Source organism: Larimichthys crocea, chromosome III, assembly GCF_000972845.2.
Source record: "Larimichthys crocea isolate SSNF chromosome III, L_crocea_2.0, whole genome shotgun sequence".
Classification (NCBI taxonomy): domain Eukaryota; kingdom Metazoa; phylum Chordata; class Actinopteri; family Sciaenidae; genus Larimichthys; species Larimichthys crocea.
Genome location: NC_040013.1, coordinates 17,442,955 through 17,460,707, shown reverse-complemented (window position 1 = coordinate 17,460,707; position 17,753 = coordinate 17,442,955). Strand labels below are relative to the sequence as shown.

The following is a 17,753-nucleotide window of genomic DNA, read 5'->3' as shown; positions in this document are numbered from 1 at the left end:
GCCACCTATAGTGACAAATGGTGCTAAATGCCATATGTCAAGGTACTGTTTTGTCCATCATAATTTGACTGTCAGTGCAAGAGACAGAGGAAATGGGATGTGAAAATGAGTGTGGTCGATTGAGATCCAACAATGAAGGTTACACACGTTTTCAGCTGTAAGAGAGATGGAAGCAGGGGACACACAAAGGCAGGGTGGGATAGCAATGTTAAAGGATATTTTACCATGTCCTTTTGGATTAGGCCTGGAGATTGATATCTTCCAGTCAGATGAAGCTCTGATGTGAGTGATCCTGCCCCTCCATCATTGTGACATGCAGCTCTTGGCTAACGCTCATCCGTGTTGATGGGCACACCCTACGCCACAAGGGCCCTGGCTAACATACCCACCTTCCTCTCTCCCCATCTCTGTCTACCTCACTCTGCCATCCCTGTTCTTTTATTTCTATTGCCCTTCTACCCTGTTTTCTGTCACCATGTCATGTCCAATCACTGTTTGGCTGGCCAGGCACTCAGTCGGGCAGGCAGGGAGCAGGAGCCCCAGGTAGAGAACTGCCTAACAGGCATCAGGATGGGCACTGAAATGACTCTAATAATGGGGTCCCCGTGTGGCCCAGACAGGCCAGTCAGTTAGCAGGGCCAGGATAGGGAGTAATAAGTGTTTGATGTCTGCAGGGGAAGCAAGTGTGAAGGAGTACAGCCAACCCTGGGCACTCCGGTCAGGCAGGTGCAGCCAGCCAGGGTCTGAGGGGAATGGCAGTGGAACAAAGACGTCAGATTAGTATTGATATGTGTCACGCTGGAGGTTGCCAGGCTGTTTGTTTAAGAGTGTGTCTCAGAGTGGTAGCAGCCATGCGGTAATTGATGTGTAGAGCTAGAGGACAACCTGACGTGCCTGATGGTGAGTGAAAGGCGAGACCTTTGTGAATCGACAATCAGCAATCTTGTGATGTGATAAAAGGAGGAAGCCACTGTCCAATGTGCACCTGTTTTTATCTGTGCATATTTTTATGCATGTGTAAAACTCCAGCAGCAGTTCCTCTCATGGCTAAATTTGCTTGGCCATCTTTGATTTGATGGAAATTGCCACTGACAGGTAGCGAGGTGCCATTTTGTCCACTGATGCGTGAAGTCCATCATTGTCTGTGTAGTTGAGTTTAGTTAACATGGCACTTAGCGACTGACATTGCTTTAGAGACAGCAAAAACACTGTCATTGCCGTGTCATTTATCTTTTGCCAACCAATTTTGATGTTTTCCCGACTGAATGCCTCGCCGAACCCTTCCAGCTTCTTACAGTAGCCTTGTTCAGCTAGACAGAGTTTCAGTGCCCTCTAAGTATAAACTGTATTTCAACCCCTCAACACATTTTAAGCCCTGATATCAGAGGGAATAGGTTGCCCAGCACCTTCCACTGATAAAGCTACTGCTGTCCTTTCTAGTATGGCTATCTAGTAACAACCTACTTCCCTTTGAACAGTTTTATGTGGTTGTAATTGACCTGACAATGGGGTTCATTATGCAGTCCCTTTCATGCTGTTTTGCCTGATAATTATTATTTAATGTGTTCGGATGGAGAGCATCATTAATTCATCCCTTCCTCCAATGTCACAGAGATGAACAGTGAAGTTATCACTCTCTGGTGATTAATATTATGCTCTTTTGTTATTGAATCCTGTCCCAGTGATTAAACCTTCATTGAGTGACTCACCAGCCGCTCTTATTAACGGCACCATTACTGAACACAGCCAAACCTCTAATTGCGATTTTCACTTTTTCTTTCTATTTCGGTCAGAGGTTTGAACCACTTATCTGTGCTTTTCTTTTAATTAGAAATCCTGGGTGTAATGAAGAACACAATCGATCAGTGTCAGGCCGTATGGTGTGCACGTGTGGTGATTTGTGATCCACATGTTGACGGAGAAAATGAGCGCTTATGATTACTGGCGTCATTAGTGGTTTCATGTGCCCTTAAGGGTTGACGAAAGCCTTTCAACAACTCAAGCTGTAAATAACCAGTTTGTCATTATTGTGCTTACAGGAGAGCTTTTGTGTTTTTTTCATATGCAAGGTGTGTGTTGTCAGTGATTTGCGGAGAAAGGCGCTCCAAGGGGACTTAGGAGTTTGTAAACTGTCCCCCGCCTTAAACCACCCTCCTCTTATCTCCAGACTCCAGAGCTACTGTAACCAGTGTTCTCTCCTGGCTCCATGTGGAATAAATGTCACTGAAATTAATTTCACCATTTTTTTTTCATTAGACCCCCCACAACAGTAATCTCTTTCTTCAGTCAAAATTTATGTGCCCCAGAATTCAATTTCCTTCTCATCCTCATAAGTTGTAAGTACAAAGACTGATAGGCATTCATCTGGTTATAACTGTAATTCACCCATCAATGAATAATGCCATCCTCAATTTAAAGTGTTTGATTATAGCCATTTAGTGAACCGACAGTGATGGAGTGTCATTTTTCATACGTGAGCCAATGTTGCCGATAACACGTACATACAGTATCCACGTCTGATTATTGATGAATATGTATTCTTCGATATATTAGTTAGATTTCTCTCTATTCTATCAATATTTACTTTAATCTACTTTACTTGCCTCTACTATAACAGTAGCTCTTCCTAAAGCATCTAAAAACATACAGAATGTGTTATTGTTGCACTTTAAGGAGAATCATGTGGCAAAATCAACCTGGTATTGATCAGAGCTGGTTAAGCCACGACCCAGCAACCTTCCCCTGACAGCCTATCAGCCTGTGGCAATAGCAAATCTTTCAAGTCTCCATCTCCTACACACACGCGCACACACACACACACACACACACACACACACACACACACACGCACGCACGCACTCTCCCTCTCTCCCATTTTTTTTTATCCTTTGTTGGCCCTCTGTGTGTGTGTGTTGTTTTTATCTGAGTCATGCACACAGTTCTTAAATCTCTATACTCCCTCTCTTTCGATCTTAGTTTTGGACTCTTCCACCCCAATAATTTAACACTCCACACTGACTGTGAAGTCGAAACAAACACCTAATGAAAGTTTGGCTGCAACAATAGAAGCAAAAACACAATACATCACAATGAATTATAGCTCAAGAACGTGTGTTTGTATACATTGTGTGTTAGTAAGTATGCTGTGCTGGAGGAACATGATGTTTGAATGGGTGACAGACTAACCATTGACTGACTGACAGGAAGTATACAACATGCCAGGCTGCCTGGTGAGAGAAAGCCTGACGTCCAAGCCTCATCAAGTGTCAACAGAGAAAGCAACAGTTATGTTGTCTTCCACCAGTATGATGGACAGGATTTCATTGTGGGGGCTTGTTAAGCCAAGACTGCTACTGCAATTTATAATCAATGATCAACTGAGTTAATAGTGGGTACCTTTCCTTATTTTTCTATAAAAATGGCATCAATTACTTAGTGTTTAAGTGTGTATTTTTAGTGTTCATTTAAAGTTACTGGATGTTTTATTGTCCTGCATGCCTTGCTATGCCTTGTTAGAGGACTTCTCCTGTTGTAGGCAGTATAATCCCCTCCTTCCTGTCCCTCCTGCCCTCCTTCCATCCCTCTTTCTCTCTGCCTTCTCCCCAGCCTCTGCCTGGGTGAAAAATGGGACGCATTTCCCTGATAGCCTGTGTGGATGTGGAGAGTATAAATGGCTAATGAATTACAGATGAACATTGACGCAAATTAATCTTCCTGATGTCCCAGGGTTATATGGCAGCTATTTAAAAGTTTAATCAATACGCTGAAGTTGAGAACATGCAGGCGCTGCAGTTGTTTGGCCGCAGTAAACAGCCAGGAGGGGAACAGGGAAGGCCTGAGCTGAGGGCATGCATCATAATGACAGCTATTTATGTTTAATGGACTAAATATTTTTTATTGGGAGAGGACAAATGTCACTTTCATTTTTAAAGTTATATGCACGAGTTTTGTTTGAGACCCAAGAGAGACGGGTGACACCTCGGCTGTTAAAATGGTTAACTAATTGACAAAGGATGCTATTAGTAGAGTAAAGATGGAGTAAGGATGGATTTAGTTTCAACATGTCATATTAAGCCTTCACTTCTTTTGTGAGAAATGTGCATCATAAAAATGATAATAAGATGGTCCTCATGTTAGTGCCATCAATATGTTTTTGCCTAAGTGACGTTCCCTTATGCTCTATTTTTTTTCCACTACAACCCTCTCTCCTTGACTCACACACACACACACACACACACACACACACATTATATATACGCTTGTCCTTGTTTGTTTTAATATATAGGTTACATTACTGTACCTGTAGTTTATGTTTACAGTTTTTTTGCAGTTAAAGGTCTAGTATGTAGGATTTAGTGCCACCTAATGGTGAGGCTGCAGATTGCAACTAACTGAATATCCTTTGCTTCACCTCTCCGAAGCCTGTAGAAGACGGTAGATGGGCTTAAAACTCAAAAACAAGAATGGCCTTCAGAAATGGTTTGTCCATTCTGTGATACTGTCGAAACATGTTGGCATTATCGTTAATTTTATGCCAAAAATACACAACCAAATCACTGAAAACCTCTGAAAATGTATTATTATACCAAACCACCAACACTACCTTTTACTATAAAAACAGTTCACACATGACAAAAACAACACCCCAGTGGGTGGCAATATAATATATAATGTAATATAAGAAATTTGTAAATTGCCTTTTTTGAAAACAAACTTCCATTACAAAAAAATACAGCATACTCCATCTACGGTACAAAACACCTACAGTACAACAGAAAATGGAGCAAAAAAAAAAGGTAAATCAGTTGTTAGAAAATGCCATAAACAAACCACTGTACAGAACAGAGTGTAATTTTCTCTGCTTGCTAATTGCACTTACATTTAAATACTCATTACACCATTACACAAATATATACGGTGGCTGTTTTTGACTCAGCAGAAGTGCAATAACAAACCACTGTTTTGACCATTGTCATATACTGTAAAAAAAAAAAAAAAGACAGTAGACAATTTATCTGATCCTGAAAGAAGCAAAGTGCAATAAACTGAGATAATATTTGGGAAGTATTGGATGTTGTTGCTTTGCCTGCTGGAGAACAAAGTAAGTATTTTACAGTTTATAAGGACTGTACTGCTGGATGGTGTGCAGAAATACACTTCTGGAGCAAATATGTCCTGCTTGAACATAGTTTTAAATTCTGTCCCTGCTGGCATCTTTTGGCCAAATTGAGTCCAGCTTTAGTTGCATAATTGATTTCAGTCGACATTTGATTGGCCTCAAACGTCTTGACTCTGAAATAAAGCATAGAGTAAATGCATATTTGGATATTCAATAAATATATTCACATGGATATACAGGCTCCTGAGTTGCTTGGTATCACCACAACATCTTTTTACGTTTGGAAATTTAACAGGTAAAAAATAGGTTGTAAAAAAAGGTAAAAAATATTTATGCAAATTAGCAAACGAACACAGCATACCAATACTAAGTGTAACAATTCCATTTCTCTCCATGGCAGTGTGCTGTGTATGCCAGCCTGCCTCTCAGTAGGCTGAATCACAGTCCACTGGCTGTTGGTTTATGGGACGCAGGGGGGTTATCTATCTGCAGGCCTCCCTATAGAGAGGAGGTGGTGACTCCATCTCATGACGTTGGGCTGAACTGATAAAAGGACAGCCGGAGATGGATCGTGTCCACAATAATAGCCCTGGCTCACAGCAGCCTACGCCCCAAGCTCATAAGTCACTCTCACACCAACTCTTATGGATGTCTGCCCCCAGCTCCATCTGACCCCATCCCCCACCTGCCCGGCAGTGTTATTTCAGCCCTTGGAGATAATACAGAAAGTGTAATTGCCTTGTTAATTGGCTTTTTTTCTCACTGCATTTTTTCCCTGATGGATGGCAGCACTGATGGAATTGTTAGCCAAGTGGCCAAACTAGACGGTGGGACACAAAAAGAAAAGGATGCAAAATAAGAAATACAGGAAACGAGAGGATTCAAAGAGAGCAAATAAGAGAGTAAGAATTGTCGAGGAGAAAGTGAGAGTGGAGGCAGTTGAGACGAGAGGGGAGGATACTGGGAGTGGAGGGAGTGGATTCATTCCGGGAATAGATAACCTTGATGTTAAAAGCTACATCCGTTGGATGTGTCTTTCTTTGACATATTGATGGCCCTTGAAAAGAGTCAAGCTGATTGTATGCAGGGAACAATCATTAAATCCACTCCATCTCCCTCCTTTCTTTGACTCTTTCTTTCTCTCTCTCTCGTGTGTGTGCATGTGCGTACACTTGTGTCTGCTGAGTTTTTAAGCAGGCTGTTTGAGTTACTATGGGTAGGAATCCTTATACTGTAACTATACTTGGGCAAACAGAAGCCCTAGTTTGTTGGGTGAGATGATTTTTAAAAGATAACTTAAAAAATGAAATATCATAATATGGTCAAAACTAATAAACTAAATGTTTTCAGTTATTTTTAGAGATCCATAATACAAAATAGTAACTAGGAGGAACCACAGTGCTGACAATATTACAGTATCTCAGTGTCAGTATCTGACTGGTACCCCTACACACTACCAGTGACAGAGTAGGCCACTGTCCTATTTTAGAGTGTTCACACCCCAGAAAGCACCATTATTATTATTACTACTACTTTTGATTTGATTCCTCCCTTGACACATTGAGGAAATTGTATCTCAACTTTTTCTCTTGTCGGGTGATAACATGTCTTCAACTGGCAAGAAGATACATATGTTAAGATAGAAAAATACCTGGATCTCCACCACCCACAGTCCAGTCATCATCAAGATGCATAAAAAAAGACATTGCCTGGTGAGCTGTAGCTGGGGAGAATCAAGTGAGGTAGTATCCCTGAATCTATGGAGCTGCACTTCAGATTAGTATATTAACAATATATTTTATGCTTGCTACACTGTGTGGTCCTGTTGATGTGCGCATCACAGCTCTAGGCACCTTGTGTCTAAAACATGAGACTTGAACCTGGACCATAATCACATAGTTAAGACCAGACCATCAGAAACTGATTGGTACTGCTAATAGCTGGGATAATGCAATGCTTTGGCCACACTCCCTTGGCCATTGCAAATCTCATTGAAACACATATATTCACAGGCAAAACAAAACAACAACTTTTGTAACCATATGTGTTGACTTCATAGTGGAGCACTGTACATAGGAGGGTTTGTACAGCTGGCTTACTCACACTGTGGCAGAGTGGCCCATCAAGCCCCCATGGAGAGGACACATGCTTTGGGTAATCAACTCTGAAAAGACCAGACTGTTTGACGATGAACCCACACTGCAGCAGTCACCAAGAGGAAGATACAAGATACAGAGTGTACAGCCTTTTAATAAAGACAAGAGGGTTAGATACTCCCCTTAAAAACAACAAGGTGCTGTGTGACATATGCAGAACAAAGGCCTGATTGTTCCTCCACCAGGGCATGATGGAAACATTAGCCTCCACATCATTTTGTTAATCTGTCACTTTAATGGCTGCTCCCACTGTACTCATTGTGCGCTGTGTTTATGTGCGTGAGATGAAAGTGCGTATGGGTTTGTGATAATGTGTATATGGTTGAGAGTGTGGGTGTTGATTCAAGTGTGCTCATCCGTGGCTTAGGATACACAGAGGATATTGTAGACTACTGGGTTTGGCACTGTACCACTTGTTATTAAGTATCAGTTCATCAGGCGGAACCCCACAGGCACGAGCGTGGCCTCAGAAGGCGTTATGTAAGAGTGAGTGCGGCTTAGTTATTCTCTTCTCTATCTCCAACCACCCCATCTTTCTCCCGGTTTCTCTAGTAATAAGAGCAAGCCCTTGCTGTGAAGGGAACGCAGGGAACTGGAATGTGTTTATGCACAAAACACACTGCTTAATGTAATGCTGAAATGTATCTGGAGCTTGAGCCGGTTTGCACAGGAAAGAGACATTTACACACCTTTTCACCCACAGGGAAACAAACCTCATCCCTGTTCTTTGTTCTGCTCATTGCCTTAAGTTACACTTCCTCCTCTCCTTTGATCACAGATATATATATATTTTTTTAAAGCACTGTTGGAGAGTTACAGGTCACACATCGCCAGTGCTTTCTGATTGGTGCTGTAGAATCTCAGAATGTGTTCCCCTCCAATCCTTCTCAGTCCCTACGGGCTAGTGACGAGCTCAGCAGAGTGTGAAGGCTTGAGGGGCCTTTAGCTTTAGTTCCTTCATCTGTGAAGGTTATCTCTGAAAGGCTTTGGTTGCAACCTACAAATATATCCCCTCTAGGTAATGTCTTATAGGAGCCTTGGTTCTGGTACCTCAGTGGGTAATCTCTTTAAGGGCCCTACTCCTGGAGAGTGAGTTTCTCGCCGGGTAAGCTGTGAATATGTGAAAGACCCCGGCGCCCATGTGATCAGAGCACTGCGAGACACCCCAAGTCCTGTGGTGTCAAGCCCAGTCTCCAGCCGTGGCACCTATATCCCGAGGCAAATCACGGCAGCTGGAATTTTCCCCCCACCCTGCCTCAACCTCCTCACTGTCAGAGAAGCAGACACACACACACATAGACACACACACACACACACACACACAAACACACACGTATACGTATCACACCGGGGGAGCAGGCAGGCATGGAGCTGGTCCCGGATTTTATCGGAGGTGACAGCTCCTCACACTTCAGTGTTTGGATCACCTCAAGTAGCTGGGCTATGAGGGGAAATGAGCACTGCTCCACTACAAAGTCCAGATTTAGATTGACTGAGCTTGGCCTGTGGGCTGCTGCTGCTGCCGCTGCTGCTGCTGTAGCTGTACTGCTCCTCCGCCTGACAGAACACCCACTACTGCTGCGAGGGACTGGTGTGTGTGTGTTTTGGTGTGTATGTCTGCGTACTCTATATGTGCGTGCGTGTGTGACTTCGTAGAGCCTACTTTGAAGAGTCAGAGACAGTGGGGGAAAGAGAGCGATGTGTCAGGTTTGGTTAGAATTGAGGGTGGCATCAGAATATGCTTGGCACTAATATGGCACCAGTATCTCTGTCCCCGTCTCTGCTTTCTGTCACTTAGTTGCCATCCTCTCCCCGCCCTTGACAATGTCTCTTTGGATTATGTGATTGGACTTAGCGCTTGGAGCACCCCTCATCCTTCTGCGACACCGCCTCTCCCATAAGTCTTTCCTTTCCTGCCCTGTCCCCCCCCCTCCCCACCCCCCCGCCTTCTATAATGCACTTGATGTCTATTTAAAAAGCCTGGCGAAAGCTGTAACTGTTCTGCTGTCAGAGGATCATTGACAGCACTAATGCCACTTGTCCTTGCCTCATTTGGCGAGAGGTGACACCTAGCTGCAGCCCGCCACATTCATCAAGTGGCAGCGGGAGTGCCGTGACATCAGAGGCAGAGCAGACCAGCCACAGAGCTCTGGTTCAGACCTCTCAGTGGCCGGCAACACCTCACATTACAGAAAGAAAGCACTGCTGGCCATCTTGGATTGTGGCTGCTTTACAGGATTCTAGTTAAATGATTTCTGTAAATGTAATATAAAGAACTTATCTTTACTAAACTTAAACTGTCTATAGTGTAAAATAGATAGACACATTTAAACCCGAAGAATATTTGTACATCTTTTCCATTGTCGTGATAAACTCCAGTAGCATACAGACTCTTGCTGACTTACATTTGACTTTCTACTGGTATGACTAGTTTCAGCAGCTTAATCTCAGTGGAAATCAAGAGAACTCTTCTATTTTGCCTTTCCCCATTGGCTCGGGATAATGAGAGAGAAAACCAAAGTCCTCCAAGACTACGGGCTGCTTTTCATTAGCCTGTTTCAGGAAGCAAATTAAATGAAACAATGTCTTTATTTAGTGCACCATGGTAAGATATTCTATAAGTGGTACACAGTAGCAAGTTCTCAACTCGAGAATTGATCTGTATTATCTGGAGAATTTTATCAGCCCACTACATGCAGACATCAGTGTGCCACACCCATGCCTGCTGATAGTTGAATAATTGCTTGCTGTGATGTGTGATGTACAGTGTGTGTGTCTTTGTGAGTGTGGGTGTACTGTACGTGGGTGGCTGTGAGCTTGTTACTGTCAGGACTTTGCCCTGAGGCCATGCTGGTCTTTCTCTGGAACAAGACGCTCATCCTCCCCAGCAACACCTCTCATCCCCTACAAGGAGCAGACCCAGACCCTGTTCAGTCCTGCCATTTAAAGCTAGCCTGTGGAATTTTACTATAAGTAGTAAACAGCAAACAAACACAGTTTTGTTTAGTAAGTCAACGTTTCTCACTAAAACTCTTGTGTCCTTCAGACCTGAACGCCTCCATTAAATGTTATGTTTGTTTTCAATGATTTGAAACTTACATTGGCATCATTACATCAGTTTGTATTGTTCATGAGATGTGGTCATAATTAGTAACTATTAATATAATAATTGAATACATGGCTTTACGACCCTTTTCTCAGTTTTTAATAATAAATGTTTTCCTATTTATTTTTTAAAATACAAGCATGACCTGCACCTCACCTCGACTTTCTCATTCTGTTTTTAGGGGTCTTCGCCAAGTGTCGCTATGTCTACTATGGCAAGCACTCAGAAGGCAACAGATTCATCCGGAATGATCAACTCTGATGGACAGCTGGTCAGGTGTAAAGAGGGACATGTATGACAATGGGTGTTAAGGAACAGAGGATCAAATTAATCTCTTATTTATTAAGAACCACTGCTGATATGTGATCAAAAGATGTTGTTATGGTTATGTAAGGGGGATGGGGGTTTTTTTGTGTGTGTGTTTGTTTTTCTTTTTCTTTTTTAAAGTTTATATTCCAGCCCCATAGTTACGGCCTCCACTGCTGAGCTGGGTCTGCCTCTGCCTCCCTGCTTCCAGCTTAGAGTCAGAGATGACACTCCCACTGACATGATTGCCTGTAAGCATCAGCAACCACACAACTCCAGACACACACACACACACACACACACACACAGACGCACACACAGACGCACACACAGACGCACACACAAGGACAGTCTTTTCTCTCTTACACACAGTCAGTGACAAACAGACCTAGCCAATTGCATCCTTTTCTTTGACAGCCATGATGGATCACCCATCCACTACCGTCACTAATCAAGGGTGAAAGGGGTGACGGTCACACACCTGGGGCCTGACATGAACTCATCTCTCTCATTCTCTTTCTCTCTTATACTCGCACACACACACACACACTCCCACACACCTAACTGCTGTTTAAAACATTAATACATTGCAAAGAGTTTGACAGGTAAAGGTTTACCTGGTTAAACATACCTAAGATTTACAGTCAAAACTTGAGGCATTATCAGTCTGCCTTGTTTAGTTTAAAGAAGAATGCTTCTTGTGTCTTTTCTTTGAATGTTTTTATTGATTGAATTTTATCTTTGTGTTTCTTTGTCTGTTATGAGTAATGATTTGGTCAGTTTATTTTGCTAGTGTGTATATGTTAGCATGTGTAATTTGAAAAAAAAAAAAGCTGATGTATCACGGATTTAAGGTCAAAACCTTCCCAATATCAGCTTGAGAAAAACAAGTTGGGACCAAATATGCATATACACTTTCCAGGTATAATCATGTATTATTATGGTGTTATTATCTCATGCCTTTCTCATTGCATGTCTCCAACTTTCACCTTCATACTGAAACAGTTACTTTATTATTTGCATTGCATTGTGATGCAAGTCATACTGGTGTATTCCAGGTTTGCAAGTTGTGTAAATGTATAAATGTATGACAAATCATTGTTATTTCACCATTTCCAGATTGAAAAAATCCAGTAAAAAAACAAAACAATGGATAGTGAAAATACAGAGGCCATATTTCAAGGTAAAACAACATATTTGATAACCTATTAGTTATCATCTGACAGCAGCAAACATTTGCCTTCAATTACTTCAATAATATTACTATTTGATAATGTTACATGATTTAATAGAAAAGTGGTTAATAAATTCTGAAATATGAATGCATGTCTTGGACACAATTATTTAAGCCTGGAAGTAAAACACACTGGATGTAATCAAACTTGTGGAAGCTAATGGGTTATCATTAAATGTTGTTTTAACTTGAAAATTGCTGCCGTGTGAATGTGGTGAAATCTTGCTCCAAATGTGTTCAAATGTATTGTTTCTTTGAATGTTTACATTGTATAACACACTTTTATAATCTTCATAGTTTTAAAGTGTTCACACCAACCTACGGTGAAGTGCTGCCATATTTTAACGTCTTATCTAAAGCTCTCCAAGCAACCTTCCAATGTGAGACTTGGACATGAATGAATGATGTGATATAGCTGATCTGATGTAAAATTGCATTAGCTGGATGTCTCCAAGTGATTAAAAGGGTTTAACTAACGTGTTTCTTGTCAAATTGATACAGCGGTTAACGTACTCTGGCGCTTTTGCGTTAATTCCTTCTGTCATCACAATACACTGTTTTCCTAATGATCAAATCTCCATCATCCTGCAAGCCAATCAATACAGTCAATCAACATTTTAATAGCCCTGTGTTACTCGTCATTACACTTGCAGAAGTAGTTAAAAATACTGACTGACAAGTCTCCTGTCAGGTCATAGAGGCTTGATTACATTACCTATGTCTTTAAATGTGGATTAACTATGGTGATGAGAGAGGAGAGGCTTTAATGGAAACCACGTTGAGCTTCAATCCAGTGTGTCAGTCATCCATAGACAAATGAAAGAAAGGTCAGAGAAAGCCTCATGTTTCTCGACTATGCCTGCATCTATTTATTTCTTATTTCTATTAGCTTAAACATGTGTGCTGGTTTACATGATTGTGTGTGTGTAAGAGTATGCATGCTTGCATGTGGTGACACACCACTTCCTACAGGACTCTGTGACCATATTCCAGCTGACATGCCGTTCAGGAGCCTGGTCACTAGTGCCGGCGTTTCAAAATGACAAGGTTTATTTGTCTGTGTTTTGATATGCTCAGAGGAAACTGGGGCTGACAGCCGGAGGAGGCAGGAAGAGGGGAGCCACAACAAGTTCCCCCCCCACACGACACAAAATGTCATCCTTCCCCTGGCTGCGGCGCGCGCCCAGCCATCCTGCTGAAAAGAGCAGACATTTAAAACTTTGTGACATGTGTCACAGGCACTGCCATTGAGCCAGTGCCACTGATGGAGCTGGAATTGACAGGCCCCAAGCCACCGGAGCTGGCTGGGGGACACACCGAGTTTGGTGTGTGTCACTTCCTATCCTCGTCAGGGACGCATCCCGAGCTGCCACACCAACACAAACTGCATTATGGGATGGGCGGGGAGTACTGGAGCGGGTTGACATATGCTTGACGTGCGGCTTTGTGCATGCAAGGGGATGAATGGGATGCCTGGCATCACGGACAGTAGATTAATTAAGGTGTGAGGCACAGATCTACCTGTAGGCAATGCCCTCCTTGACCCTGAGCTCCGTCACTGTTTCTGCTCCTTGGGAACTTCCTGGCTGAACAAATGGCACGCCACTTCATCAGAGCAGATCAGTGACATTCTGCTATAGTAGCCCCGCAGGCTCCTCAACTAGTCAGTGTGTGTGTGTATGTGTGTGTGCACTCAGAAAAAAAAGATATAACTGTACCTACATATTTTCTGTGTGTATCTGTGGCTGTGTGAGCCCCAGCTGGATGTCTGTGCACAGTATCAGCAGTGAACCTTTGCTTGTTGCTTTTAATTTGTTTGCAGTATCTTAAATAATAAATAAAGTAAATGTGACAGTGACAGTGTAAACACAATAAAACCAAATATCCATTTGAAACCTGCATTTTGGGAGGTTTAAATGATAATTCCATGTCATAATACATACTAATTATAATCAGACAAACAAACAAAAAAAATGCTTATCTTTGGAAATATTTAAAAAGTTGTGTCTTGTTGTTGTTAAAGTACACTGACTTCTTGTATACTGCTGCAGAAATCAATAGTATATAAATTGATACAGTTTGTATGTTACCGTAAAGTGCATTTACAGGGCATATTGCCTTTGAGCTTAATATTACGTTAGCGGCACAGCACAATTCACCTCCCCAAAAGGCACACTCGTGTGTGACTCACTGTCAAAAGAACTAAGGACCAATCACCCCGTCACTACATATCAGCCCACAGCCTGATGACTGATTGGCATGAGCTAATGCAAATGTACAAGAAGGCAGAGGGAGAAAAAACGGACTTGTCTTTATGAGTGACAACTGGCCACTGATAGGAGAGCAGCAAACAGGATGGGGTGAGATTTAGATTTAACTGTCCCCCTAGCTCTAGAAATCTCTCTCCCCCTACCTCCCTCTTGCTCGTACTCACTCACTCTCTCTCTCTCTCTCTAACATACAAACTCTTCCCCTCCTGCACCTGAAGACATTTGGCAGCACACTGCTGTCTCACTTGATCCAAAGAAGCCAAGGGTGGGGGGTGGGTGGGGGGGTGGGCAAGTGGCCCTTATTTCCGGGGCCCGGTCTTAGATGAGTAACATTCGTCATTCAGGGTTGTGCTGTAGTAATTAGCTTGTCAGTGGGCACCAGGCTGAGCTGGCTCTTTCTGCTAAGAAAGATGGACAGACTGACACAGGAGCTGACAGCCAGTCGATAATGTGGCAATTAATGTCATAAATAATTCCACTGCCAATTATATCAAAATGGACTCTGTTCTTTCACAGGGCCCGGTACTCCCTTATCATTTCCTCTGATAAGGGGAACAACCGTCTTCATCCCCCCCTATAATTATGGGGCTTTTTATATGGAAATACAACATGGCCTCACTCTCCATATGTTTATAGCACAGGGGTGAAAAGTAGAAAGGGGGAGACGTGGACAGTAAATGTAACATGCTAATGAATCTGTATTTTCTGCCCTTTTATCTTGCGTATTTCAACGGGTCATATAGCAAGACCAGGAGGCATTCCAAATGTCATTGGCATGTACAAAAGAAAATAAATAACTTGATTTGAAAATGAAGACAATTATGTGAGAGAGATCGATGTTGTAAAGGTTGCAAAAGCTTAACCAACAGTGAGAATATTGATCCTGACGCCCCATCACTTGGTGGGAAAAATTATATCCATTCTTTGTCTTCAAGATGCAGGTCAATCAATTGTAGCAGGTGAGAATACATGATGAGCTAGAATCAGCGAGGGTTCACGGAATAGTAAATGTGCCGTATACTGGAGGGAAATAAAAAGGGAAAAGTGGGAATTTGCTTTGAAATGCTTATTATCCACCGCCTCAGCCTGTTTCCACGCATGGGCTCATTTGTCTCGACAAGTGACTCAGTCACTGTGAATGGTCCCCATCAGCCTGACACTAAACTCTTCCTGTGAAATGTATGAGCAAATAAAGTGAGCTCAGCACATGTAAAGCCCTCCTAATGCATTGTAAAACAGCCTTAAACACATCAGATGTATCTTCGGGATGGGAAGGTCGCTCTGATGGTAATATATGGTCTGTGCTGAGAAGTCTCAAGGTCGTGTCAGATTCACCTACATAATGCATGATTTCCCGTTACTCTTACAGACTCCAATCATGCCTCGCAAGCCTTGATATGAAAATTTTACTAAGTAAATCAGCCACCTTGCTGGCATTTCTATTACCCCTCTGTGTGCACTGACAGAGAAGATGAATAACGCTAAATAATAACATGTGGTAATAAATCATGTTTACTACTCGTGGAGAGTGAAAAGCTGCAGTGGATGTAAAACCGTTAGCTGTTTTTTTTTTTTTTCTCGTTGTTGTTATTCTTTCATCTTGCCTGTATGGATTTTACTTTTTGTTTGTTGTGTATGTGCGTGCGTGTGTGTAAATGTGTTCTTTGTACTTTATGGAGATGAGTGTGTCACTCCTCCACTTGTCACTGTCATCTTGTTAGATTGTGTGCGTAATTATTGTGTCATTTATTGCACGAGAATTGCTTGCTTTGAATAAGGCAGTTAAATGACCCTGTTAGCATAATTAATTTAACCATCCTGAGGGGCTGCAAAGTCACAGTCTCATGAATATTAATTATTGTCAGTGTCAGTGCTAAATATTGTACAACAACAATGCAACATGTTTTTGTTTTGTTTTTGTTTTGAAGTGAAACATTGTTTGATGCAATTTTTGAGTGAAATTTTGACTCTTTGTTCCTGATGTACAATCTCATTCTTTAAATGTTCCTTTAACAATGACATGTTTGCATGGGAGAAATAGAACATTTCCCAATGGCTACGTGTTAATATGATATAATAATAATAACAGAGAAACTTTTTCTTTAGCTACATTATTAAAACAGCATCTTCATACAACATACAACGTCTATACAGAATGGTATGTCAGAAGACATGTAATGTTTGCATTTTAATGTCCAAACCCTAAAGCCCTACAGCTAATACTTAACATGACACAAATCATCAGCCATTGATTTTACACGCTAGACTTGAACAATCATTTCAAAGGAAATTCCTGGAAATATTGGCATTTACTTCTTTTCTCTACCAGGTCCTGAGGGTGAAAACGCTGATTGTGTATATGTGTGTTTGTGCGTGGTGTGCTTATCTGACAACGGTGCATGAGCAAGAACCAGAAAAAGCCCTCAAGAGAGACGGCTGATTTTCTCACATGGGCAATTTTGTTTGACTCCATTGAGGCACAAGAAAATACTTCTAAACAAACAGTGTACTGTACGTTAAGCCCAGTGATGTGTACCTACCAATGATATCGCACTCATGGAACTGGCTGCTGTATGTGACTCTCATTGTGGATCTTCGTTGGATGTTGAAATTACACTCCCCACCTCAAAATGAAAGATAATATTTCCCATGAATGTCATTGAACTGTAAACAATGTCCATACATTTCATATGAATACACACATTATGGGCCCCACAGTAGCATGACCTGAGGGACGAGTGTGTTGTGTTGCGTGTCAGACTTGGTGGTATTTCCTGCGGCGCTCCTCTCCTATCTCTGGGGTCTTCTGGAGGGCAGCCTCTGAAACGGCTCGACTTGGCCTTGGCCACTGACAGTGACATACAGTCGCAGTCGATTTTTGACACGCGGCTGTGACTAATTGTGAGGAAAAGGTGGGGGAGATTTGTTCTGGGGCCATTCTTAAAGACATGGAGATCCAGCCCACCTCCCCTGGGTATGGCTTAGCACAAATGAAATCCTTGAATCATGAATACTCTGAAGGTGAGCAGCTATTTACGGCAGCCAATCTTGTCTTTATGGAAGTAATATTGGTGGTCAGCTCATGTTTTAAGTATGCTGTTCCTTCTTCTCTGGATAGCATTTAAAGGTAGCTTTTTGACTCTCAGCTGTCGTCTTTAGTGCAGCAACATGGCTACACATAATATATAAAATTCATGAAAAGTAAAGGTAAATGCAGAATCAGTCAGTAACAAAGTCTGGTGGATATGGCTGAATGAATAAAATGTGAAAAACATTATTAAGAATTAAATGAATGAAAATCAGTCTCATATAGCCTTATAGCAGCTCTGTGGCTGCACCAACACGTTAACACAACACGATCACGATTGCAACTAACTCATTTTTTATATTACAGATTAATCCGTCGACCATTTTCAGGATTAATCTTTTAGTTGTTGGTCCATAAAATGTCTGTCATGTCTGTCATAAAGGTACCATCTGCAAATGTAAGATACTCACTTGACTGTCATAGAAAATATTCACATTTAGGGAGATGAAAACAGAGAATTTGCACATTTTTCTC

The 17,753-nt window shown here is 41.9% G+C and overlaps 1 protein-coding gene across 1 annotated transcript in view; it reads left to right on the top strand.

The window, feature by feature from the left end:
* Positions 1-12,397, top strand: part of lrmda (leucine rich melanocyte differentiation associated) — a 212,720-nt gene extending 200,323 nt beyond the window's left edge. The window contains exon 7 of the mRNA XM_027277499.1: positions 10,563-12,397. Coding sequence (XP_027133300.1) covers positions 10,563-10,642 — 80 coding nt within the window. The 3' untranslated portion in view covers positions 10,643-12,397. The remainder of the gene's footprint in view (positions 1-10,562) is intronic.
* The last annotated feature ends 5,356 nt before the right edge of the window (positions 12,398-17,753 follow it).